General features: G+C 50.0%; 6 protein-coding genes across 6 annotated transcripts; 4 read left to right on the top strand and 2 right to left on the bottom strand.

Moving 5' to 3' along the window:
- Positions 1-93: 93 nt before the first annotated feature.
- KY384_004792 (uncharacterized protein) lies at positions 94-7,630 on the top strand (the record flags this gene model as incomplete). Its single annotated transcript, XM_044813295.1, has 2 exons — positions 94-160; positions 321-7,630. 2 exons carry the CDS (start codon positions 94-96, stop codon positions 7,628-7,630), a joined length of 7,377 nt encoding a protein of 2,458 aa, XP_044669573.1.
- A 503-nt stretch (positions 7,631-8,133) lies between these two features.
- On the bottom strand, positions 8,134-12,054 carry KY384_004791 (uncharacterized protein; the record flags this gene model as incomplete). The annotated part of the gene is made up of 1 exon (XM_044813294.1): positions 8,134-12,054. One exon carries the CDS (start codon positions 12,052-12,054, stop codon positions 8,134-8,136), a length of 3,921 nt encoding a protein of 1,306 aa, XP_044669572.1.
- A 2-nt stretch (positions 12,055-12,056) lies between these two features.
- Positions 12,057-15,002, bottom strand: KY384_004790 (uncharacterized protein; the record flags this gene model as incomplete). The annotated part of the gene is made up of 5 exons (XM_044813293.1): positions 12,057-12,569; positions 12,713-13,327; positions 13,437-14,237; positions 14,289-14,325; positions 14,380-15,002. The coding sequence occupies 5 exons, from the start codon at positions 15,000-15,002 to the stop codon at positions 12,057-12,059; spliced, it is 2,589 nt and encodes an 862-aa protein (XP_044669571.1).
- Positions 15,003-15,741: 739 nt separating this feature from the next.
- KY384_004789 (uncharacterized protein) lies at positions 15,742-18,553 on the top strand (the record flags this gene model as incomplete). Its single annotated transcript, XM_044813292.1, has 3 exons — positions 15,742-16,085; positions 16,199-16,456; positions 16,546-18,553. 3 exons carry the CDS (start codon positions 15,742-15,744, stop codon positions 18,551-18,553), a joined length of 2,610 nt encoding a protein of 869 aa, XP_044669570.1.
- Positions 18,554-20,029: 1,476 nt separating this feature from the next.
- Positions 20,030-21,734, top strand: KY384_004788 (uncharacterized protein; the record flags this gene model as incomplete). Its single annotated transcript, XM_044813291.1, has 5 exons — positions 20,030-20,467; positions 20,504-20,814; positions 20,874-21,149; positions 21,205-21,480; positions 21,536-21,734. 5 exons carry the CDS (start codon positions 20,030-20,032, stop codon positions 21,732-21,734), a joined length of 1,500 nt encoding a protein of 499 aa, XP_044669569.1.
- A 1,392-nt stretch (positions 21,735-23,126) lies between these two features.
- KY384_004787 (uncharacterized protein) lies at positions 23,127-23,533 on the top strand (the record flags this gene model as incomplete). The annotated part of the gene is made up of 2 exons (XM_044813290.1): positions 23,127-23,385; positions 23,412-23,533. The coding sequence occupies 2 exons, from the start codon at positions 23,127-23,129 to the stop codon at positions 23,531-23,533; spliced, it is 381 nt and encodes a 126-aa protein (XP_044669568.1).
- Between the last annotated feature and the right edge of the window lie 168 nt (positions 23,534-23,701).

Below are 23,701 nucleotides of genomic sequence, written 5' to 3'. Positions count from 1 at the left end.
AATCATCTTGCCAATGATGGCCTAGCATTTTTGCAATCTCTTGTTGGTCCTCAACCGAGGCGGGGGGCCAGCCAAAATGTATCGAGGGAAAGAATGGAGAAAAGCTTGGACGGGCTGCTCAGCCATTTGGTCGAGCAAATTGCTCTGACAGGGGAATTTGGTAAGCTTTGCCGAGTCCTGCATGCGACATATTTGATAGACAACTACTCCCTAACGCTTGGTTCTTTGTGCTGGGTTCGATCCGGCGCAAATCAATAGCACCTTTGTAGTCCCGCGTTCCTTGAAGCGACCTCGCATGCCACAGCGCTGACGAAAAGCAGGCTCTACACCCGCACAATTTCGAAAAAATGTCAGATCATATCATTTGAAATCGAACGACCAAGACGATGTCTCGGACGAAGTGAGATCCACGCCAAACTTAGACGATCCATTTCTAGAATATATATGGAAGCTCTTAACCAACGATCCAGAAATTCAAGTTGGCGACCATGGTCAGTATTCAAATTTATCTTTGGCGGAGGCGGAAGCCTCGTATCATCACCAACGCGCAACAAAACCAAGCGTTCGTTCAGTCGAGCCAAGCGCGCCGACAGAAGGTCGCCCTTCTGAGCCTGATCTCAACGAAGTGACCGACCCCCATCCTGTTCCTGACGTGGGTTCCACACCGCAGCTGACTGAGCCCACCCGGCTCACACACGATGAAGGAACGTCGCTACCAAGGGAAACAAATGAACTTGATGTACCAAGTCATACTGGCGACGACTTTGAGCAACCCGAGAGAAATGCTGAGCAGCAAGGTATCAGGATTTTCGCAAGCGAAAAGTGCATGTGGTATGCGCTCACAGGTCATGAACCTGACCCTGCGCGAATTAAAGCTTTTGACTTTGTTCTCCTATCGATCATTGCGTCTTGTGGCTCTCAGGGTATCCTTCAATTTGATCTCGTGCGAGTAAGCGGCCAGGATAAGCGGTCTGTGCCAAATCGAACGGATCGACTGCACGAGCAAGGTCACATAGTTAAGAAATCTATTACAACCCTCACCCATGCCAGGAAAGAGGTTTCGAAGATTGTGTCAAGTCATTGCGTCCTCGCACGCTTTGCCGAGGAACCACAATATCAGGCAGAATTTCAGAGATTAATAGACGAGGCCAAGCGAAAGCCCATGAAAAAATTGAGAAAACCAAAGACCATCGAAAACCCGGAAGTTGTCTCTGAAGAAATACTTGCACAGGAAGCAATAGCGAATAATCTAGAGCTCCCAGAATCCTCGAAAATTACAGCACTATGGATACCAGACCGTCCTATATGCAAACAGATATACGACGTGGTCGATCGGGCGGGGAGTAAAGGAGCAACTCTCTTTGAGATACGAAACGCTTTGTGGGGCGATCACTACAAGAAACCTTCGGAAAACATCCTGAATCGACTTGTGAATGCTTGGCAGATATCTCAACCATTACATCTTCGTCATCTGGCTGTTGTGAGAGATACGGTTCTACAATCAAAAAGCCCAATTTTTGTACACTTTACCTTCCCACATTACGAAGAGTTGGTGAAGCTTGGTCGGAAGTCTTGGAAAGCTGTCACGACCCTATCATATGATACAGTGCTAGGCGGCGTCTCTGCTTCTTTGGAAGAAGTACCGGAGCTTGACGACCATGGTTTTGCTAAGATAGACACAAAATTGTTCGAAAAAGATGGGTTTGCAACACTCGCTGAATGTGCAAGGAGTCCTGGAAGGCCAATTGGCGGTTTGGCACGAAAAGTTTCATCCCAGCGGGCCATCGATAATGAGTTGTTAATGGAAAGCGAGACCAGGCCTGGGCTCGATAAGGCTCCTCGACCCTCACCGCGGAAACGCCGACGGTCCAAGTCTAGCCCGAATGAAATTTCGGAGTCGAGACAACACGGTACCCATGTCTCCGAAATCATGAAGCTGCATGAATCACCTCTAGAAAAGTCTTCAATTCAGCGATCAACAGCTGCAGGCAAAAAGAAAGGACGACCTCGTAAACATCAAAATCTCGAAGGCGCTGAGGACTTCGACAAGATGGACGATGACGAACTGAGGGAATTTCAGAGATCTCGATCAGCGGCCGAAAGATATCAGAAGTCTAAAATGGACGACGAGATTGAGAGGCGAATTTCTCTTGGTCAAGATTCTAATTCTGCGGCAATTGGAATCCTGCAAGAGACAGATGATTTGATTCAAAGAGGAAAGCAGGATCCGGTGTTTCCAAAAGTCAGATCTCAGATACTTCATGCACACGCTGGGGGCCCCTTGCCGCAACCCACCAAATTAGACCTCGAAATTCAGAATCGGGCTTCAACCGGCAAGCCGAGAAACGCAGATAGACTACGTGGACCACGTAGAAGGCCTCGAAGGAAACCTTACTGGCCATCAATAGCAGCTCATACGCACCACATTGTTGGGTACCCTCCTTTACTACAGTCGACTGAGTTCAGACCTGTCAATACCGCATTTCCGGCTGTTGATGCTCGAACGCGAAAGCGCAAGATCACAATCCCAGAAGAACTTCTTCCAGCAAAGAAAAAGAAAGGACCATATCAAAAACAGAAGCCTTCTGGGCTGGAATTTGAGTATCTCCCTTCAATAGCTGCTCACTCAGGTTCCTTTCTGCCCTCTACAAGAAAAGACATTGAAGTTGAAATACTTCCAAGGCCGAAGAAGCCGAAAATCTCTCACTCTCCATTTTCAAAGATGACACAGCAACACGCAAGCGAGAGGGTCGGGATGTCAATAAAAGCCGTGCAGACCAGCTCCTTGCTTCCACAACCAGGCAAATTCTTTACAGTTGAAGAAGCAATCGAACGAAGATATGAGGAGCAAGTGAAGGATCTAGACAAGTCCCATGAGTTTATTCACGTAGCAAAGACGATTTCTTACAAACGACGATCCGATGAGCTCCAAAGTATCCCTGGAAAGCGATTTAAATTGGTGATTTTCAGACTCAAAGCGCTGAGATCTTCCGACTGGATGACCACACTATCTACGACCACGCAGGCAGTGCTCTCCCAGACTGGGGCCGTCCATATCCAAAGACATCAAGTTCATGCTAATAGATTGACGGCCTCCGACTCAGTCATGGAGAATGTGCAAGCTGTCAATACAATGTCAGCAGTTGTCAGCCCAATACTACCACCTGAGGCTCAAACGCCGGCCAGACAAGTTGACCTTTCTACCGAACTTCCAGCCTTCGCAGCTTCGCAGATTGCAAGAAGCTTGACGGAACCTAGCTCTGGAGCCCCGCTAGGAAGGGGTTTGACTCTATCTAACGCTTTGCCACCAACAAATCACCTTGTTACCCCTCAAAGTGCATCAAGCGAAATATTTCGGGGCAGAAATCAAAAGCGCAAACGAAAGCAAAGTCCCAAACCAAGTTGGCCCCGCAAACTTCAGAAAGCCAACGAGGCGGCCTCAAACGTACCTTCTAACTCTACAAGCACCACAGTGGACTCATTTTCTACAGCTAGATCGCCAGAAGAGAAACGTAAAAGTGACTGCAGTAGTTCTCAAGCACTTGCTTCACCAAAGTCACGACCAGATAACACCCCAACTTCCCCAACGGGCGGCCATCGTGGAAGCGTTCCTGCAACCGTGACCTCACAGCCACCTTTTCGAAGGCAAGCGCTGGACTTTTCAAGAGCAGATTATCCTACTGCTGGCACTTCGTATCCAAGATCCAGTGCTAGAGAGAAAGTGACTCTGTGGGTAGTGTTGAGAGTCCCTAGTGAGCGCTTGCGGCCATTCTTGAATCAAAATCGAACATTCACAGTGAAAGCCTCAGAAAGTCAACGGCAAGCACCAATGTCGTCTACAACACAGGTGTTAGACTCTTCAGAGGCTCCATCCAAGGCATCCCCAAATCCATCTGCTCCTCGGAAGAGACATTATACGAATCCCCACGAGACAATGATAGCGATCGGCAAAGTACGACGGACAGGTGGCACAACCGCTTTGATAAGAAAGGATATTATCTTAGAATTAGTGAAAGAATGCGGTGGTGTGGCCCCGGGCTACAAAGATATGGCACTTCCTTTTGCCATGGAATGGACGCGGAGAGGAAATCCTGGCCAGCCGGAGACGGAAACCGTGCGGACTGCGGTCAATGCTTTGTGCAGTGCTGGTAAACTTCGACAGATAACGTTCGCATATAAGACACCTGAGGGGCTGCCTCGGAAGAGGACTATGATCATATCCTCAGATGTCAATTACCAAGATCCAAGGATTCGGGAAATGCAAGATAATTTGGCAAAGAGCGGTCAAAAATCATTCTTACCCAAGGAGTGGTTACAAGTAGATGCAAGAAATACTGATGTGGTACAGCCTTTCAGGGAGGAGCCAAAACACACAAACTTATATCATCGCTTCAATTATCATCAACAACGATTACAACAAAATGAGCAAGCAGAGGAGGAGAGGAACGAGAAGAGGGAACGTTTAGCCAAACTCAGAACTCTACTTGAACGCAACAATGCCAGGGTCATGATACCAGATGTCTCCATCCCCTACGGTAAAAGGCGAATGCCTAAGCATTGGAACCACCGATTTGCCATGTTCTTGGGGGAGCAGCTTGGGTCGGGCAACTTGCGTCGTCGTAGGAAAGAGCAGCGGGAGGGCTATTTTGCCGATCCTGTGTTCCAAGACCCAGACGCAAACACCTGGCATACAATACCAGCTGTTCATGTATCTACGCTTCCTTTTAAATCAAATGCAACGCCGACTTTAAGTCGGCGGATTGGACGACCACGGCAGTCAGACCGAATGCAGCCTATTTCTCGACGGCTACCTAAACTTTTGAGTCAACGTCAAGCCGCATCGCCTGAGCCATCTGAACTTTCAGAAAATCATACCGAGGATGAGGAGATCGTTCCAAGTAGCAGTGACAGCAGTAGCGACGATTCCCACGATATTGTCACCGTTAGACCAAAGCCAGCTCCAAAGTTGGTAAAACCAGACCTAGCTGCAAGACCAGCACCATTGCGACGCATCATCAAATCTAGAGCCGCGAGACGTCCTGATTGTCATATCGTGCCATCATACATGAGACCAAGACAGCCTTACCAAAAGCAAAGCGGGACCTTCGGGACCTCCTTCAATGGTTACATTAGGGTCGTTGCATTACGTTCACCTGAGAAGTCGATTCAAGGCGTGCAGGGGTCCATTTTGAAACCTCGACGCAAGCTTACCGTTATGAACTCCTTCATGCTTTCTCGACAAACTTTTCATGCAACCAGCGGAACTTTTGGTACGCCCTTCGAGGGCTTCGGATCTGAGATCAAGCAGCCAACATCTATGAAGAGGATCATACGCCGTCCTCAAAATGCTTTCAGGCCGTCTTCTCGGGAGCTGGTACCTTCAGCTTGGTTCATGCGGCCTGCACAGCAATTTCATGGACCGAGTGGCACATTCGGCACAATCTTTGGTATTTTTCTTATCTTGTCAGCAAAGCGCCCTCGCGGTGTTGTGCCATCTTCTAGGGCGAAGACAAGGGAGACGGAACCGAGATTCAAATTGACTTGGCCCGAAAACAGCTCCGATCAGGTACATAGTGGGGCGAATAGAACTCTTGAAAGCCCTTGGGCTAGCTTCACCAACAGAAACGGTTCATCTGAATCAACGCCAATGCTGGCCACTTTGGCGCCAAAACCATGGCCTGGTGTACATGTCAATACTGTCTGGGATCCTTCGATCGGCCTCAGCTCATATTCAACTGAGTTTACCGACGAGGTGCTGCTAGCATCGAGCTTCCAAGACGAAATAAAGGAGTCGCTGAAGTGGGAGCTTGATCAGCCTAGTCTCCTCGACTTGACGTTTCCAAGTGGTATCTTCATCAATCACACGTTCCCTCACGACCACGAGATCATAGACGCAGGTCCTGTGAATATTGACTACGGCAACATGTACACTGTAAAGGAGAACGGACGACTATCAGCGAAGCCAGTGTCGTCTTTCACTAGAGAACAATTTGAGCCCTCCTTTGACGCGCTTGCGGTTGTGAAGCCTGCGAAGGGGAATGGACGTCAAGTCACCTTTGCTCTAGAGGATTCTGATAGTGCTGAAAGTGAAATGGAATACTTGGATCACGCGACTCCTAATCTGCGAGTCCATGCAGGCCGAAGAAAAGGTCCACTATCACGACGCTCCATTAGTGCGGCTGATCAACATAGATTAGTCACAGCAGTGACCGTGGTCCGCTGTCTGACTGGAGGATTGGAGAAACGCGTCAATTGGTCTCTGGTCGCCAAGGTTTTTGAGGACGAGATGGACGAAGAATTCATTGTTGCCAGGTGGAACAAGACCCGAGAGAACGCAAAGGCTGATATGGCCAAAATAGAGACAGCATTCCAGGACATATTTGCTCAAGGCTACGAGGAGGACACTGTTCCTGCAATCGATTACAACGACCTTAATTCATATCCATGGAAATGGCTGGTCCAGTGGGTCATCGACAATAGCGACCTTTCTGCGAGTCTAGTGGAAGTACCAGACCTTCCATTGGATCGATACATCTTATCAAACGAGTATACTCTCGAGGAGGTGCCCAGCGATGACTTCAATAAGTATTACGAGCTTGATAGTACAGTGGCGACCAGCCACCGTCAGCGAGTCCTTTCTCAGCGAGCCTGGACCATTCCGATCGACCACGACAACAATTGCTACTCTTCCGACCCGGTAGATGACGAAGAAAGCCTCGCAATCGCAAAATCCTGGATCCGTGCCAACGTGGTCACGCCCCCAGAAACATACAGCGCGGACGCCGCCCACGCAAAACTAAGTCAGATCCCCAAACCTACAATTGAAGCCGCCCTCAGCGACCTGCTTACCTCCAAAATCATCACCACCACCCCTTCCAAGTCTCTCCGCTGCTACACCCTCAACGAATCTATCCTCTCCCGTCTCGAAAAGACTATCAAAGTCTCCGACCTCCAGCGTGCCACCTCCTTCAAATCCTACCTCGACCTCGCCCTCGAGAACCACGGCTCCCTCATCTGGTCCCGACACGCGCAGAACGGTGACATGATTGTCGTGATGAATTTGCTGGCGGCGGGGCGAGTCACGTTGAAGACCGAGAACGTGCCAGCGAATGAGTGGGGGCATACGGATGGTGGGTATAAGACTAGGCAGATGGATAGGATGCGGTTGTTCTGTGATGCGCTTGTCTTGCCAACGGAGAGGTATGAGATGGGACTTCCGCTGCTGCCTCTGCCTGACGCGCCTGGTCAGGTGTGCGAAGAGGGCGATAGTGCGGATGGGGGAGATTGGGGGAGGCAAAAATTGCCGCTGTGGATCGATATTCATGGTCATCTCGTCCCGAGGTTGTGGGAAGTCGCGCTCGCGGGTGTGTTGTGTATTGTGGTGACGCGACCAGGGATTGGTGTCAAAGAAGTAGGGCAGACGCTGAAGGGAAGTCTGGAGGTCTGGGAGGTGGAGATGGTGTTGGAGTGGCTTGTAAGGGCTAGCGCTGTAGGCAGAGGGGATGGTGTTATTGGGGCTGGAAGGAGGTATGTGACGGAGGAGTGGTGGTGGTGCGTTCTTGGTGATGGTCAAGAAGAAGACGATGGCGTGGACGCCGTGGTGGAGGATGGGACATGGCCGACTGTTTAGAAAAAGGGGTTGAGGAGTTGGAAGTGAAATATTTGTATGCATAGCGTGGTGTCTGCATAGAAACATGGAGGAGCAAGGCTATAAACGGGGGGCACTTTGATCTCTGCGTTACGAAATCAAATATCCCATTGTCTAGTGTGGTGTCTGTTCTCTCAAACCCTACGTAATCAGCCTGATTCGCCCTTGAAAGCATCTAAAGAAGGCTCCCTGGAAATAGAATTAGGCCACAGAGGGCTGCTGAAAATGCCAATCAGAGAATAGACACCCCTTCCGCTAGACTACGGTAGGATATAGGAGACGTGCTGTGCTTACGTGAGTGATGAGAAAGTCATTTTAATCTCTGTCTTTAGAAATGCTAATCATCAAATACAGATTGTTTGACGTACTTAATCCAACGCCTTGGATATTCTAAGTCCATTCTATCTAACCATCTACCCTCTATCTTCCATGATTCCCAGCCCCTTCATGCCTAGACCTTGCCCAGCTACCGCCCACTCCCCTCATCAAGCATCAAGCCCATCAAATTCCACCAGCCTCCTCACCACCCCCACCACCTCCTCGTCCCTCCCCATATCCCCAGCCAACCCCTCAAACCGCCTCCCTAAAACCTCATCCAACATCCCTCTCACCCTCCCCACGAGCGCCACCAATCTCGCCCACCCCCTCACCCGAATCCAGCCATCAACCAGTACGCCGCGCCCCAGCGGATCGAGCTCCAGTTTTCCGCAGAATAGGAGTAGAGTGAAGACGTTGAAGGGCGTGATGTCTCGGATGTAGGGTTTGTTGGTGTGGAGTTTGGAGAAATAGGTGAGGTAGTGCGTTGAGGAGGGGAAGGAGGGGGTGGTGAAGAGGGTTGAGGAGGGGTGGATGAATATGCGGTCGTTAATTGGAGAGGGAACGGGAGAGGGGTTGGGGGTAGGAGTGGGGGTGATGGGGCCGTTGGAGGTGAATTGGGTAAAGTATTTTATCGTTCGAGCTTCGGGATCGAGTTCTACGGCGCCGGAGACAGAGGGCGCGTATTTCTTGTCTGGGAAGGAGATTGTGGCGATGCTGGGGGTGAAGGAGGCGGCTATTAGGGCGCGAACGAGGGGGATGTTGGTGTTTTGGTCTCCACCACGGCCTTGAGCTGAGGGTGGCGATCGAGAAGGGAGGAGTCCGGTTTCGGAGAGTGACGAGAGGAGTTGTGAACGTGTGGATGAGATGTCGGTGAGGGTTTGCTGCGATAGGAAGTGGGTGTCGCAAAAAGCGCGGGTGTCTCTGTATGATGAGGTGGATTTGAGAGTGTTCCATTCTTCGTGAGCACGTAGATCGCAGACGAGGTCGCCTTGGCCGGGTGCGAAGGCTGTGCGAGCGGCTTTGGACTCTTCGCGTTTGTCTTGTGGCGAGAGGAAGGGAGAGCGGGAGGAGAGGATGGCGGCGATTGTGAGGCAGGAGTCCAGGCAGCCAAATGTAGAGCCGTAGACAATCAATTTACCGCAGCGGAGATCGGCCGGAATCAGAGAGATGTGACGGCCAAGGGCTGTCAATTGATCGCCATCGAGCGCACCCATACGTGCCAGCAAAACCATGGCACCTTCGACGGCCGTAGTTTCTGGCGGTGTCAGAGCGCTGGCAAGGAAGCTCGGAACGTCGACGATCCCCATTCCTCGTACTGATAGACACAGCTGCTCCAGTGGAACACGTCGAATCTCAGGCTCTGGTCTCTCAGCCATCTTGGCCTCAGCGTTCTTCGTGTAGAGCTTGTAGCATTGTCCCTCGCGGACACGGCCAGCTCGGCCTCTACGCTGCTTACATGCCGCGCGAGAAGCCCACACCTCTTGGAGTTTGACCATGTTATTCTGAGGATCAAAGCTTGTCTCTTTTACCTTTCCGGTATCGATTACGGCGACAATATCTTCAATGGTAATGGACGTTTCTGCGACGTTAGTGGCAGCGATGACTTTGCGTTTACCCTTTGGTGCGGGTGGAAAAACTCGCCGCTGCTCCGCGGGAGTCAGAGAAGCGTGTAAAGGTAGGGCATGAATCTGATGTAAAGACTGAAGGACTTGTAGAGTTCGATTGATTTCAAACGTCCCAGGCAGGAAGATGAGGACTCCGCCTTCGACTACCGATCCAAGATCAAGATCAATAGTCTCAACTAATGACTTGATGAGGTCGTAGTTGATGCCCATTCCAAGGCTCTGTATTGTCTTGGGAACGCTCGCGTTGGCATCCTGAATCGGGTCGTCGCCTCTGTTGCCACCCTTCGCCGGAGTAAATCCCGTGAAACTGACAATATCGTCTAGATAATTGTCCTCGACGGGGTAAGTACGCCCTTCGATCTCGACAAGGCCTACCTCACCATCGAAATACTCGCTGAATATAGAGGCATCCAGGGTTGCGCTCATGAGTACTAGTTTCAAATCACTGCGTCTGGCGAGAATGTCCTTGAGCAAAACAAGCAAGAAATCGGTGTCAAGGCTGCGCTCGTGCACTTCGTCTACAACAACATGACTGACGTCCGCAAGCGCCGCGACTAAATCTTCCTTGCTCCCACCGGAGGTCTGCAATCTCCTCAATAGAACACCTGTCGTCACGAACGTGACCTTAGTATTCTTGGACTGCTTTGCTTCCCCTCGGATAGCGTAGCCCACCTCGTCACCTACTGAAGAGCAGCGTTCAGCACTGACTCGATCGGCAAGGCCTAAGGCTGATATGCGTCGTGGTTGAGTGCATATTAGATTGGCCGCCGAGCCCAAATGTCTCGAGATCATCTCATCAAGAATGAATTGTACTGATTGGGTGGACTTCCCACTGCCTGTCTCTCCTGCTATAATAGTCACTTGATGAGTATTGACGGTACTGACAATGGCTTCTCTCTTCTTCCACGCCGGTAATGACCGTCTGACGGCGAGCATTTTTTGTTGTTGAGGGGTTGCCTGACGAAGTTGCAATCTCTGAAGCATCTCACTGCTCCGAGGATCTCTTGGCCTCCAATCAATGGGGCGTGGGGCATGACGGACTCTTGTCTGTGTCTGTCTCTTGTCTGTTGAAGTAATCTCCGTTGAACCTGATATAGCGGCAGATACTGACTTCAATTTGCCTGGATTCTCCACAATGTTTGGAATTTCAGCCTCCAGCCAGTCACATATACCAAATATCATAGGTTCCCCTAGGAGGTTCGAGTTTGCATACTCTAGAACTTGTCTTGTTATACTGAGTCGAATGTATGATGGCATACCATGAGCCACGATCGCTAAGACGGGAGCTCGTTGTGGGTAATGGGCTGCCGGTCTCACGCGTAATTTAGCATGCATATCTTGAGACACAAACTCCATTTGAATCTCTACATATGCCTGTAAAATGTACTGGAAGCGAGATCCATAAATCGCTTCCAAGGTCGCAATCTCCTCATGCCAGACATTGTCTCTTGCATCATCATTCAAGGTAATATCTGCAATGTTAGGAACCTCAGCACCATCTGCCTGCTCTTGATAAACAAGACTAGATTGTAATACTTCTGCAGCCATGTTCTCATCCCCTTGACATTTCGTGAGTGATACTGCGCACATTTCGCCAGAGTAGCCTCCTTCAGCAAGTCTTTTGATAGCAGCCTCTTTCTTCATGTCGCTACTCGCGATACTCAAGCCTGCTGAGTAGCCTTCGGGCAAAGCCCACTTGGGCAGATCGTCCTCTGGCACATGGATCAGCAGCCATTCCAAGGTCTCTTCACGATCCTTGCATTCTTCAACAGCCTCTTCGGCGTGACTTCTCCTGAAGCCAAGCTTGGAGAGCTCATCGATAACATTATCTCGCTGTTGCTTGGACATTCTTATGTCAAGTGGATTCCAGACCACACCCTTGCGTACGGTAGTCTCCATGTCCGCTCTCGTACGCTTGCCCATCTCGACTTTCGGAGCTTTTGTCCACCCCTTCATGAGATTGCCCTTCGAGCTACCTGTAGTGCTTGAGCCAGGAGCAAGCGATACTATGGGATTGTCTGCCTCTTTCGCTCGCTTTTTCTCCCTTTCGTCCCTCTTCTTCGCGGTAGCCGCTTGCGCCTCCTCTCTTTCAAGCTTCGCTGCGAAAGGGTCTGCCTCATACATCCAGCCCTTGCCGTCTTTAAGATCTGCAGACTTCAATTCATGGAACTCTTTCTTCCAAAGATCTCGATAGGTTGGAGGCAACATCATGTGGATATTCTTCATACTGCTGACCCGAAAAAGTGCATAAGTAGCTGCGAAGTGCCTTGCCTCTACAGCGGATGGCTGGAGTGCCAGGTGCTTCGAGTCTGGCGGCAACTTGAAGGGTGGGAGAGTGACAGTCTCTCTTGTCTTTGGGTTCGTACTCTTCAAGATGACCATCGAAGAGAAGTCCGCGGCGTTGTGGGACATGGTATACTCCGGCTTGTGCCATTTCACTTTCTGGCAGTGCTCAGCGAGCATGTTCACGGGTAGTTTGCCCGTCCATGACGCTCCCCTATCAAAGCCCGGGTATCGGACTTAGGTGGCGCCGCAGCATTGTTTTGCCCTTCCCTTGATGCGTCCTTTGCATCGTTATCTTGCCTCTCTTTCTTCTTTGCGCTTTTGGCATCTCCGAACACTACATAGCTGGAGTCCTCATCCTGGGTGGGTGCACTTTTGCCTCCGCGGCCGCCTCGCTTGGGCATTCTTCCTCCGCCTAGAACAACTAATCCTGTCTCCAGAGTCTTGCACGGCCATCGATATTTGGAGAGTAAGTCACGGTCACCAGGTGGAAAAGATTGAAATGACGCAGGTCTTGTACTGTGCGCTATTCCCAACGCGGCTAAAGCATTGACTAGCGTCCAGTCAATCAAATTTGATTGACGAGACTTATCAAAGTTGGATCGTGAGTCCTCTCTCTTTACATCACGCCGACCGCGACTTTCACTGCATTGGAGCTTGACGATGGACGCAACGAAGTTCTGAGGTCTGACCGTCTAGCGAGGCAGTTATACTTGAATGCACAACGGCAGCAGCTCTAAGGCCTGGAGCAAAGTCTTCAGAACATCGTTCGATCTTGTTCACGTTCAATGAATGCTTCAATTCAGTGCCCCGAAAATCCCCACGTCCGTCCACCTACATTCGCCTCCCTTTTCCCCAACCCTATTCTTCTTATCCCGACACTCTCTCCCCTTCGTTCTGCAAATAGCCCCTCCACATCTTTTGCACTCTCACCTCCTTTTGAGCTCTCGAATCCTTCCGCAAGAACCCCCTCCAAAGTCAGTCTCGCCTGCACATCCCTGACTCCCATCTGCTTGAATTGCCCAAGTCCGAGCACTAACAATGCCATCACTGTGAGCGCAATCCCCAAAATGGCATATAAGAGGTCTAGAAGTACGACCGCAAAGAACGGCGCCTTGGGCACCCTCGTCACAAGGGTGACCTCGCGCCTCGTGACACTGAGCGCTGGACGCTGCAGTAATAACCCCGTAGGGAGCGAGAGCAGTGTGCGATCGTAAGCGGCTGCAAAGCCACTGGCAAGCTGGACTCCAAGGCTGTGGTTTCTCAGGGAAGCACCCATTATGACATTAGGCTGAGGGAAGAGCTCGGTGGTGTTGATGTTGGCGACGATTTGTTCGATAGAGTGGTGTAGATTCTCAAACCCGTGCAGTTGAGACGAGGTCATAGCTGTGATAAATGCCTGAGGAGCCGAAGAGTTCATGAGGGAAGAATGGAGAATTTGGACTGTATTATTCTTCATGGAGTAGGTCTTTGGGTTGAGAAACTTGGTCAGCGGCAACATTGGACGGCAATGGAGCGATCAATCTGCTTGGGGAGGAAAGTGCTGGGAGAATTATGCTTACCAAGTCTGAGAGCTCGGTCTCGCAGGACATGAGTCCATTTGGGCCTCCAGCCTCGCTGGCTCTCAGGTCCATCGCGGCAAATTTAGCGAACCAAGGAGCGCTTTCAGGTTGTTTCTCGTATTGCGAATTATATTCGGGGTCTGTGGTGGATCGGATCTGGCCCTCTGCCGCCCAACTTGCCTCAAGTTGAAAAAGAAGACCGAAATACAGATGGGGCGTATACTGATTGAGATGCAGCTCGTCACCAGTCTGCTGAGTTTTGGCGGCATCGTTGAAATATTGAAAGCCCAGAAGCCTTGTTGAGGAAGCCAAATTTGAAAAGTCGGGTGGATATACCCAGTCGGTTGTGTTATCATTTGACTCAGTATCTGAAACGTCGCTCATGTTGCCGATCATGTTCAGTCCTGCAACGGTGGCACTGCAATTGTACGGCAAATTCGCATCATTTCCGTCGTCGGTTGTGTCCATGTGCCCAGCTCCGCACAGCGAAGTCACCATCCTACAAACTGTCCGGGACGCGAAGCTGGTAGCCTCGAAATCAAAGCCGACTGGAGCATTTGCAGGACCAAGGATTGTCTGACCCTCACTCACGTAAAGTCTATTTGAGCTAGAGAGATTGCCAGCAGTCCTGATATATTCTGATTGATTCTTGAGTCCCCCTGGAATATTTGAAGTGCAGTCAATTCCATCGTCTGGAGCGCCATCCATATCGAGGCACTGATCTGGCAGTCCTCGTCCTGGCGCAAATGATGGATCAACGTAATCGGGCATCTCTCGAACGTATTCTACTGAGTTCGTGGACTTCCATCGTCAACTTTGGCATTCTGGGAATGCTTCTTTCGATCAACTTACCACATGAAGCCAGACATCTGCAAGAATAATCAAAATGCTTCACCTTTCATATAAGCATTCAGACGATTCCGGAGGAGCTCCGCTGGCTTACGCTAAGATAAATAGACCTCCCATCATTGCGATAGCCTTCCGTAAGTCTGGCACCAGTGGGACCTTCTTTCCCTTCTTGTCAAAAATATACAGTGCTGTAGACCACAATCCCGTCCATTTCGCATCCAGACTTTTGATCAATAGTGCCAACTGGTACGGCGATGGTAGGTTCGCCGAGTCATCTGCGTCTGATCTTCTTGCTAAATAGTATGCTAAAGGATACGAAAACAATAACATAGCTGCACTAATAAGCACTGTGGCAAGCGTGGAAGATACCGAAGAAACGAATACTAGTCTGGTCGCTGAGTAATTGACATAGTAGGCCGCCCCTAGTGGGATTTCCGTGGCGTTGCCCATGGAGTAAGTGGACGATTGATCAGGCATTAGGTGTGTGTAAACGAGGCTTATGAGGATAATGCTGAGCACCAGCATAGGGATAATGACTATTGCAGCGGCGAGGAAAACTTCGACATAGTGCCCAGTCATGACTCCACGCCATGGTCCCTCCGCTTTCTCGTCATTCGAAGACCCATCTCGAAGCATCTCATCTTGCTCGGTTGGCGCTGGAACTTCATGCTCCTTTGGGTCTTTTTGGTCGAGAATTCCGCCAGTGGAGAAGTCCATTTCTCGCGCAATGCTCGAGGGCCTTCTGCTTGAGCATGTTGAATGAGGATACAGCGGCCTAATTTGAGAATATATCTTATCGCTCCTGAAGGATTCATGGCTAATTTAGCCTGCCTTGCTACAGCGGCTCAGCCCTCTGGTGTCTAACCCCATGTCATGGAATTAAGGTCGTCTTTCATGCAGATCTCTAGTGTCTTACAGCCTAACTTTGTGTAGTTCAGAGAGAATACATCCCTCAGAACATGAACTAATCAATTAATGGTCTTGATACGATGGTGGAAACGCTGACGATAGAAGGCGTGTGATAACGCTTGAGCGGCCGCTAGGGCAGACTTATGCATGCTAATAGCAGCTGCCTCAGCAGGTCAATCATTCGATCCTCAAAAATGAATACCCCCGTGGCTGCAGCTCGCTAAGCCCTAAAGCGCTTAGGAGTCTCTATGTGCTGGCGCAATAGATCGGACTGCGTCAGGCTACCATACTCGGAAACCACGGTGGATCTTTTCCTCGTAATACTGAGGAGCTTCAATTATCACCTTTTAAGTATTTTCTCTATGAGTTGGCTGTAGTTGAGACTGAGTTGCATTTGATTGCGTGCCTCACAGCCTTTCAGAATTTGTCAAGTGCCACCTCAGGCCAGCCTTGTGCAGCTCCGCTTTCATCGACCTGCGGGCGCTGGCAACTGTAACCTTCCTCCACTCACACAACTGAGATATAGAATAAGAACCAGACCACAAAGATGGCTGAAGCACTTGCCGTCATTGGCTTGGTTGCTAATATAACTCAATTCATCGACCTTGGGACCAAGATTGCCCGAAGAATGGACGAGATGAGGCTCAATAATGACGAAGCTCCCCGGGTCTTTCGGACGATCCGTGGCCAAGTTCCTCTCCTTGTTGACACCCTGCAACGCTTGAAAGAACGTAGTGAGAAGGGTGATCTCAGCCTGGAGACAGAGAAGGCTTTGATGCCTGTCATTGATGGCTGCCTCTCCGAGTTAGACTCTGTTGACAAACTGATCGAGAAAATTGTGCCAGTGGCGGGAGACTCGTCGTGGCGGCGAAATTTCAAGGCTTTGTCCAGGTCAGTACCTCACACTTCTTGCTTAATTGTCGTCGAATCACATGTACGCGGACTTGCAACGTCCGTATGGCATTGTGCCCAAGCTTAGAAAATGATTCTGACAGTGTATCAAGTGTGGCGACGGAGAAGAAGGTGCAAAATATCATCAGTTCTCTTCGCGACTACATACAAAACCTTACTCTCTACCAAACAGTCCAAACCGCCAACTCTCAAATGGCGTCATTTAGAGAAAATACTAAAAGTGATCCGATCTTTATGGTGCCGTTCGAGAGGGACTCGAAATACGTAGATCGTTCCGACATCACGGCACAACTTGACGCCAAATTAAGATCCAATCGTCGCGCTGGACTTGCCGGTCTCGGTGGTGTTGGGTGAGTCTAGTACGTTGACCAAGAGAGAATCCAACGGCTCAATGTTACTTCTGCAGGAAAACCCAGATCGTCATTGAATTCTGTTATAGATACCGCGAACGCGATCCTGAGGCTCATATTTTCTGGATTCACGCCAGCGAAGCGGCTAGAGTCGATCAATCTTATAAACACATTGCCAAAAAGCTCAACTTACCTGGTTGGGACGACCTGAGCCTGAATACCTTCGAGCTTGTTAGCGAATGGCTCAATACACATGGTCGATGGTTGCTTGTTTTGGACAATGCTGACGATCTTGATCTCTTCTTCGGACCACCCGCGTTCTCTGACCAGCACAAGCAAATGCATCAGTATCTCCCTCGTTGTGAGGAAAGTAGCACTATCATCACCTCACGAGATACAAAGGTGGCTTACCGACTTTCTGACCGAGAAGACCCTATAGTCGTCGAAAACATGACAGTGGAAGACGCTGAAACACTCCTAAGGTCAAGATTATCTCAAGACAATCTCCACCCAAGATATGCCAATGACCTTAGACAGCTTCTTGATATCTTAGACCGCATGCCTTTAGCAGTCACCCAAGCAGCAGCATTTGTCACTGAAAACAACATCGAGGTCTCGGAGTACATAGACATCCTTCGGGTCAACCAAGCGGAGGTCGAAGATCTCCTATGCGAAGATCTAGGAGACCACAGGCGATATTCAGAAGCTCCGAGCTCAGTGCTGGAGACTTTAAAGCCGTCATTCGATCAAATAGTCAAGCAGAAGCCGCTTGCTGCTGAATTACTGTCATTCATAGCATTCCTCGATCGCAATAGCATTCCAAAAAGCTTGCTCAAGCGTGAAGGCGTTCGGACCCTTGACTTTGTCTCAGCACTTGGAACGCTACAGAATTTCTCCCTCATCAGCACTCGCCGAGGCGGCAAAAGTATCGACGTGCACCGATTGGTGCAAATATCGATCCAAAGATGGTTGCGTGGGGAACGAGAAACATGGCAGAACGAGACTGTTCGAGCGTTGTCAGAACGCTTGCCAGTTGGATCTTATGAAAATTGGGACGAATGCGAGGTCTTGTCACCTCACGCCCAGACTGTACTTTCATATAGTATTGAGGGCGAAGAAGCAGCGTTACGGCGAGCCAAGATTCTGCACAATCTTGCAACGCTTGATGAGCAACAAAGCCGTTACGGCTCCGCCGAGAAAAGACTGAGGGAGGCTGTTAATGTGCGTAAAGCTGTACTTGGAATCGCAAACAGCGATACGATACGGAGCATGAGCTCTTTGGGCGAAGTCCTTTTTCGCGAAGCTCAGTATACTGAGGCTGCTTCAGTGTTGGGGATCGCGATAGAAGAAAGCTCAAAGCTTTTTGGTCCCGAGGCAGAAGAGACACTATACAACGTAGCTTTGAAAGCTGAGGTAGTGCAAGGATTAGGAGACTTTTCTGATTCTGAAGAGCTTTTCCGGCGATCACTGCAGGGTGAAGGAAAATCTCTAAAGGATGCCGATGCAATGAGGATAGCAGACAATTTTGGTGCAGTGCTTCGAGACCAGAAGAAGTACGAGGAATCAGAGTACTGGATCAAAAAGGGTCTTTTGGGCCGCGAGCGAATTTTCGGAGAGACCCATCCGTCCACGCTGAGGAGCGTCAATCATTACGCATTGATTCTCCAGCTATTAGGTCGACTTGACGAATCAGAGACAATGGCACAAAGAGCGATTTCCGGATCTGAGATTCTTATGGGCCGCGACCATCATCAGACGCTGATGAGCGTTCATACGTACGGGGATCTTTTGCGGGTCATGGGTCGCTATGAGGAAGCCAAAGAACAATTTCGGCGAGCTTTGGAGGGCTTCACCAAAGTGCTGGGTCCGCAGAACCGCGCTACGATGAGAATCTTGCATTCACTAGGCCTGATTGAGGAAATTCAAGGGAACTTGATCAACGCGGAGAGCCTTTTACGACAAGCTGCCGAAGGAGAGACGACAATCCTGGGGCCGACACATGCATTCACGGTGGAGAGTATGCACGATCTCAAGAGGGTTTCGACGATGATTCAGCTCCAGCAACACAACTTGACTAGCCCGTCGCCTGCCTCATGAGGATGGGGTTTGAGATTGACTCCATCGAGATGTTTTTCATCACTAATCCTCATTCATTCGCAACAAATGCCAATTCGCAAATTTCATCTCGTCGACTCTGGGTCGAGGAAATCCGTCTCAATTTTCCCCATCCCTACCAACTTGAATCATGTTTGAACTGGTTAGATGATCGTCAATTGTATGCTGCAACCGAAGCCGAAAGGTTGCTCATCATACAAGGGTCAGATTGGCTGAGGATGCAAGGCGCTGAATTTCTCCAAATCTCGGTACGGGCATTATTCTGATATACTGTCGAGGTGTGGTTGCACGTGGGGTCCGTAAGGCAGTGGAAGATAGCATAATCATCTTCAGCCCCTAACCGTTGAGGACGTCATCTCAAGGCTGGGATCGAACCTTATGTACACAGCCAACGGCTGTCCTGTAGGTCGGACGTTGATCGACGTGACATTTGGCATTCAAGCTCAAGGTTAAGCACCGCGTGTTTAGATCGTCGGACCGCGCCGTACGTCAGCTCCGTCTTCCAATGATGTTGTCATCCTGGCGCACGTTTTCCACAGCCGGGCCCCTTTTGATTGAGGAGAAACACCATAGCTGCGGCTGCACTCCATGTCCGTTTCTCACTCGTTTGTTTCATCAGGCGAGTGTAGGCGTACCTTGCAGCTTCGGTTCGTATTAGCCTGCATTGGATGTCCTGTGCCCCTGAACCATTCATCTTCGCTTGTTTACTCGGGCCAGATTGTCAGCATCGCTTGCGTCCGTACAATAATGAAAGCTCGACTTGCTTGGCCTGTCTCCTCGAGCCGGCTCGTGAGCTAGAGCCGTGGGGGGAGTTGGTCTACTTCGGGGTCGGTCTTTGAGGAACTCGCCACGACCCAGAAAAGGGCTGAGTCGACCTTCATGCAGGCACTAAGAGTTTCCGCCTCTTTGATCATTTGCAGAATCCGCCAGTAATTTCCAGTCATCTTGCCTACAAATCTATCCACTGGTCCTTTCACATCCGCTTAGGGCAGCTCAATGCTTTCTGAATCCCATCAGGTACCTCAACAGATGCCGTTCACAATACCGTCAGCGGCTCGTGCTGAATGAAATTTCTGACAAGGGACAGTGTTTCGCCGCATTGATGACCGCTGCTCTTGGGCATGACGCAGGGCTACTGGACACTAGATCAGCTTTACGGACCAACAGAACTATGAGATTGAACTCTATCCGTGAGGTCAATGCTGATCATATGTGAGAGATTCCATAATCTACGAGTCTCTCCAAAAGAGCATGTCGTCAAGGTTCAATCAATCAATTGTCGACAGGCTAAGCCACTAAATCATACCACCAGGGTGCGTTGCCCCGACGTCAATGTTTGCTCTGATAGAATCGTGTATATAATGACTGCTGTCTGCCGTTTACCATGGCACGCAAATAAGACTCTTGAAAAGAATCCGTGCTTTTCATGATCTGCTTCTGCTTCACTCACATTTAACAATGAAGCTGACCAATATCCGCCAAGCAATCCACTTCCTATGCGTGAGCCATCTATCTGGTGCGGTAGCGTTACCTCAAGGCACACCAGGCGATCCCCCAGCATCGCCAGGACCTCCAACGTCGCCAAATGACTGGAAGACACTTAAATGCACCATCCCCGCCGTCACCGATGCAACACAAAACCCATCAATCCGCTGGAAGGGTGTAGATGCAGACGACGCCTGGAAGGCAGCTCTCGAGTACGCATCGACAACCGCAAATCCAGCTCAACTATCTTTCTCCCAGCTCATCAGCCAATTCTTCCATGGGCCCGACAACATGCATTGTGAACTGCCCAATGCCAGAGATACCTGTGCAACGGCAGTCTTGTGCAAAGACCCGCCAGCAGGATATGCGGCTGGATTTTTGATCTTAAACTCCTTCGTAGAGATTAGCAATGTAAGTTCAATGGCAAGACTGTGGGGTCTGCTTCAGCTAACACAGTGGGATTTTCAGTTGAATTACAACATATATGACGCTGTTTACAAAGCCCAAGATTATGTTACGACGCAGATAGCCGGCTTCTCGGAGACCTTTGCTCCGATAAAGCAGCCTACTGACGCCTTGAAGGTAATACTCGATATCGTCGGCCTAGGATTCGCAGTGGCTCTTGCCCCGGTGTGGAATGCTGCTCTGAAAGCACTTCCTTGGTTTAAAGCCAATGGCAATGCCTTGGGGACCATCAAAGACACAATCAACCCCAGCATCTCTAATGGCATCACTCTGATCAAAGATGGCGGTTTGACGTAAGGCTTGGCCCGGTAATCACATAGTATCACACTTCCAATGCTAAGCGTTCTTTCAGTGGTAAGATCGAAGTCACGAACACCCTCGAAGAAAACGTAGGCGAAGTGGTGAAAGCCTGGACCGCAACCCTCAACACGCTCAACGGACAGCTTTTTAATGGCAGCACCTCTTCGACAGACGATCTCTTTGGGCAGATCTCAGACGGCAAGGTCCTAGAGTCGGGTTACACCTTGGATGAGTCAGAAGTTGAAACCGCAATCGAGAAGGCCATCTATGGCTACCTCGTCCCTCGGGCGTGGTCCTTGAGCAACGAAGACCTTCATGCCGTTGTGGTGTGAGTCTTTCTACTACCATACCAATTACTATGAAGCTGCTAATCCAATTTATAGTGACTCTGGACTGCCTTGCACGCCTCCAGTCATTGCTTTTCCAATCAACTTGGTCGACGAGAAGTACATCAGCGGAGACGTGCAGGCCAAGACGTCAACTTGCGTGGACGGAATCTCTTACTACCTTGTCATGGCATCCGGCTCGGGGCTCGACTGTCCCGAAAATCCAGTGGGTTTCAATCCATGTCCGACCAAGCCTCTATTACAGCTTCCGGGGGAGGAGAGTCTGGATGGGACGCATTGGGGTGGATTGACGCACGACGATCTCATCGCAGGGTAAGCCTCACCGCACCTTTGCCCCTGTGGCAAGCTCGCTAACATGACTTGTCAGCGCTGTTGCGACATATAAGAAGAACAATAACGCGAATGGTGCGCCTGAAATTGATGCAGGAAGCCCCGATGCGGTGTCTGATATCTATGATAATGGTATTCGAGCCGCGGGCATCACGACGATTCCGGTGTGTAAAGCTGATGAGGCGTGGAATAATTGGCAGAAGCAGGCGAAGACGCCGAACTATCCTTGCAACTGAGATGCTTGAGTCGCATTGATAGAGGGTATGCACGAATGGCTGGACCGGTACACCCTCTCGTCGCTACCTTTTTATGATATGCCCATTCACCCGCCTTTTGTGGGTGTCTGCAAATCAGCAAGAATCATCATCAGATAGTATCACAAAGATATTACGTATGCCTAATACGTTGACAATTCAATACTCATCCGAGGATTCTACACACATCCGATGAGGTGTCTAAAACTTCGGATGCGTACAGGCCGTTGATCGGAAACCGCATCCGCTGTACGGGTCATTCGATCGTTACTCATCGGTGTGAACACTCCTTCTCTTTGCGTTCACGATAGAGTCGTCATTGATCCCCCCACTCTACCATATATCTCAATCTCAAACTCTCCATTTACTCGCTCTACAGCGGCCCCAAATACATTACTTTACCAGCAAACTAATTGTGGGCGGTCGGAAGCAATGTTTGCCCGCTATGCTGATTGACTCAAATAGATGTAAAATGCTCATGTCTCTATCTTGGCTACGTCAGAGACGCTGCATGAAAGCGGGTGTCACACCTCTTTCATCAATCACATTAATCACATCAATTGATGGATTGTCTACTTGGTCTGTCAGATTGACCAACTCAACATCTGATAGGGCCTTGCTCCGTGGCTGCTATGTCAGCATCGAAATGATTCTATCACCGAGCAATTCTATCAGTAGTATCGCTAGATGGAATGCAGACTAGACCGGGCCACAATGGCATGATTGCCTGTCAGATCTTCATCTCCTGACTAATCTCGCATGTCAAACAAAAGAATTTGTTGATCGTTTGTGCCAACGCAATATCGACCCCGCATCTCGACTCTGACAAGCTATCTAGATCCTTGTCATCCTCTCAAGTTGAACAATGCGACAAGCTGACAGACGACCGAACACAACATGGAGACGACACTCCTGAAGTGTGACGGCGATAAATTGCCATCAAATATGAAATCAGGCCAAGGACAAGATGTTTACATCTTGCAGACCGCCATAGGTCTTCTCTGAATCAAGAGGGTCATTCTCAGTATTACCGCTCTTGCTTTCCTCGTCGGCTCCCAATTCTTTCCAAGCCCATTGAATGTCATCAGACGCAAGCAGCTTATGGTAAGCGACTGCGGCCAAATCGAAGGAGACCAGCAGGCCTTCCTCACTCCTCTTGCCTTACGACGATTAACCAATACCAATCCACATGCAGAGACCCTATCGATAATCCCCTGCACAACTGTATCGTCTCTCTCACTTCTTCAGTTGCCAGCACGGGAGACCGCTCCGTCTACCATATAGTCTCCAACGGCAGCCTACGCATGCGAAAATCGTCCAATGGAATCAATTGGTCTCATCCCCAAGGTCATCACCGACGGGCTCCCATCAATTATGGCGGCTCTCTCTGCCATAATCTGGACCCGTGGGGATGGCAAGCTTGTCAATTGCGTCTACTCCGTGGACTCCACTCGCCGCATGGTTGAGTTCGGAGCCGATTGCCATGCCACTGCGTCTCGGTGCTCGTGGTCGCAAACGTATCGTTTCACTGAGACATCGGCGGGGGACGTCTCGGCGGTGGCAATCGCGGACGGAGGTATCCGACTCTACCTTCTCGACGACAAGGGATATATTGGGGAGCTGGCATACGACGGTGATGGTTGCGGGCTAAGTCGTTAGGAGTCGAGGCTTCCATTGAATCAAGCTTGCAGGCCACGCTTGACAAAGATAAGAACGGGACGCCGAAGAGAATCTTCGTCACCTTTGTCGATCCTTACAGGTTGCTGAAGGAAATCATTTGAGAAAGGGGTAAGCGATCCACTACGCTCAGGGAGGATCAAATGAAATGAGACAGACAGCAGAGATGCAAATGCGTGTTACCGCCACTCTTCTGTGATGCATTCGACATGTCTCAAAGCTTCACAAAGATTTCTTTCGGTGTCACGAGCTCTTTGGCACAGTCTTGAGTA

This window comes from Bacidia gigantensis, assembly GCF_019456465.1.
Source record: "Bacidia gigantensis strain McMullin 20006 chromosome Unknown contig_244, whole genome shotgun sequence".
NCBI classification, from domain to species: Eukaryota; Fungi; Ascomycota; class Lecanoromycetes; order Lecanorales; family Ramalinaceae; genus Bacidia; species Bacidia gigantensis.
Note: the sequence above shows the minus strand (reverse complement) of the source record. Positions and strands in the feature narration are given on the sequence as shown.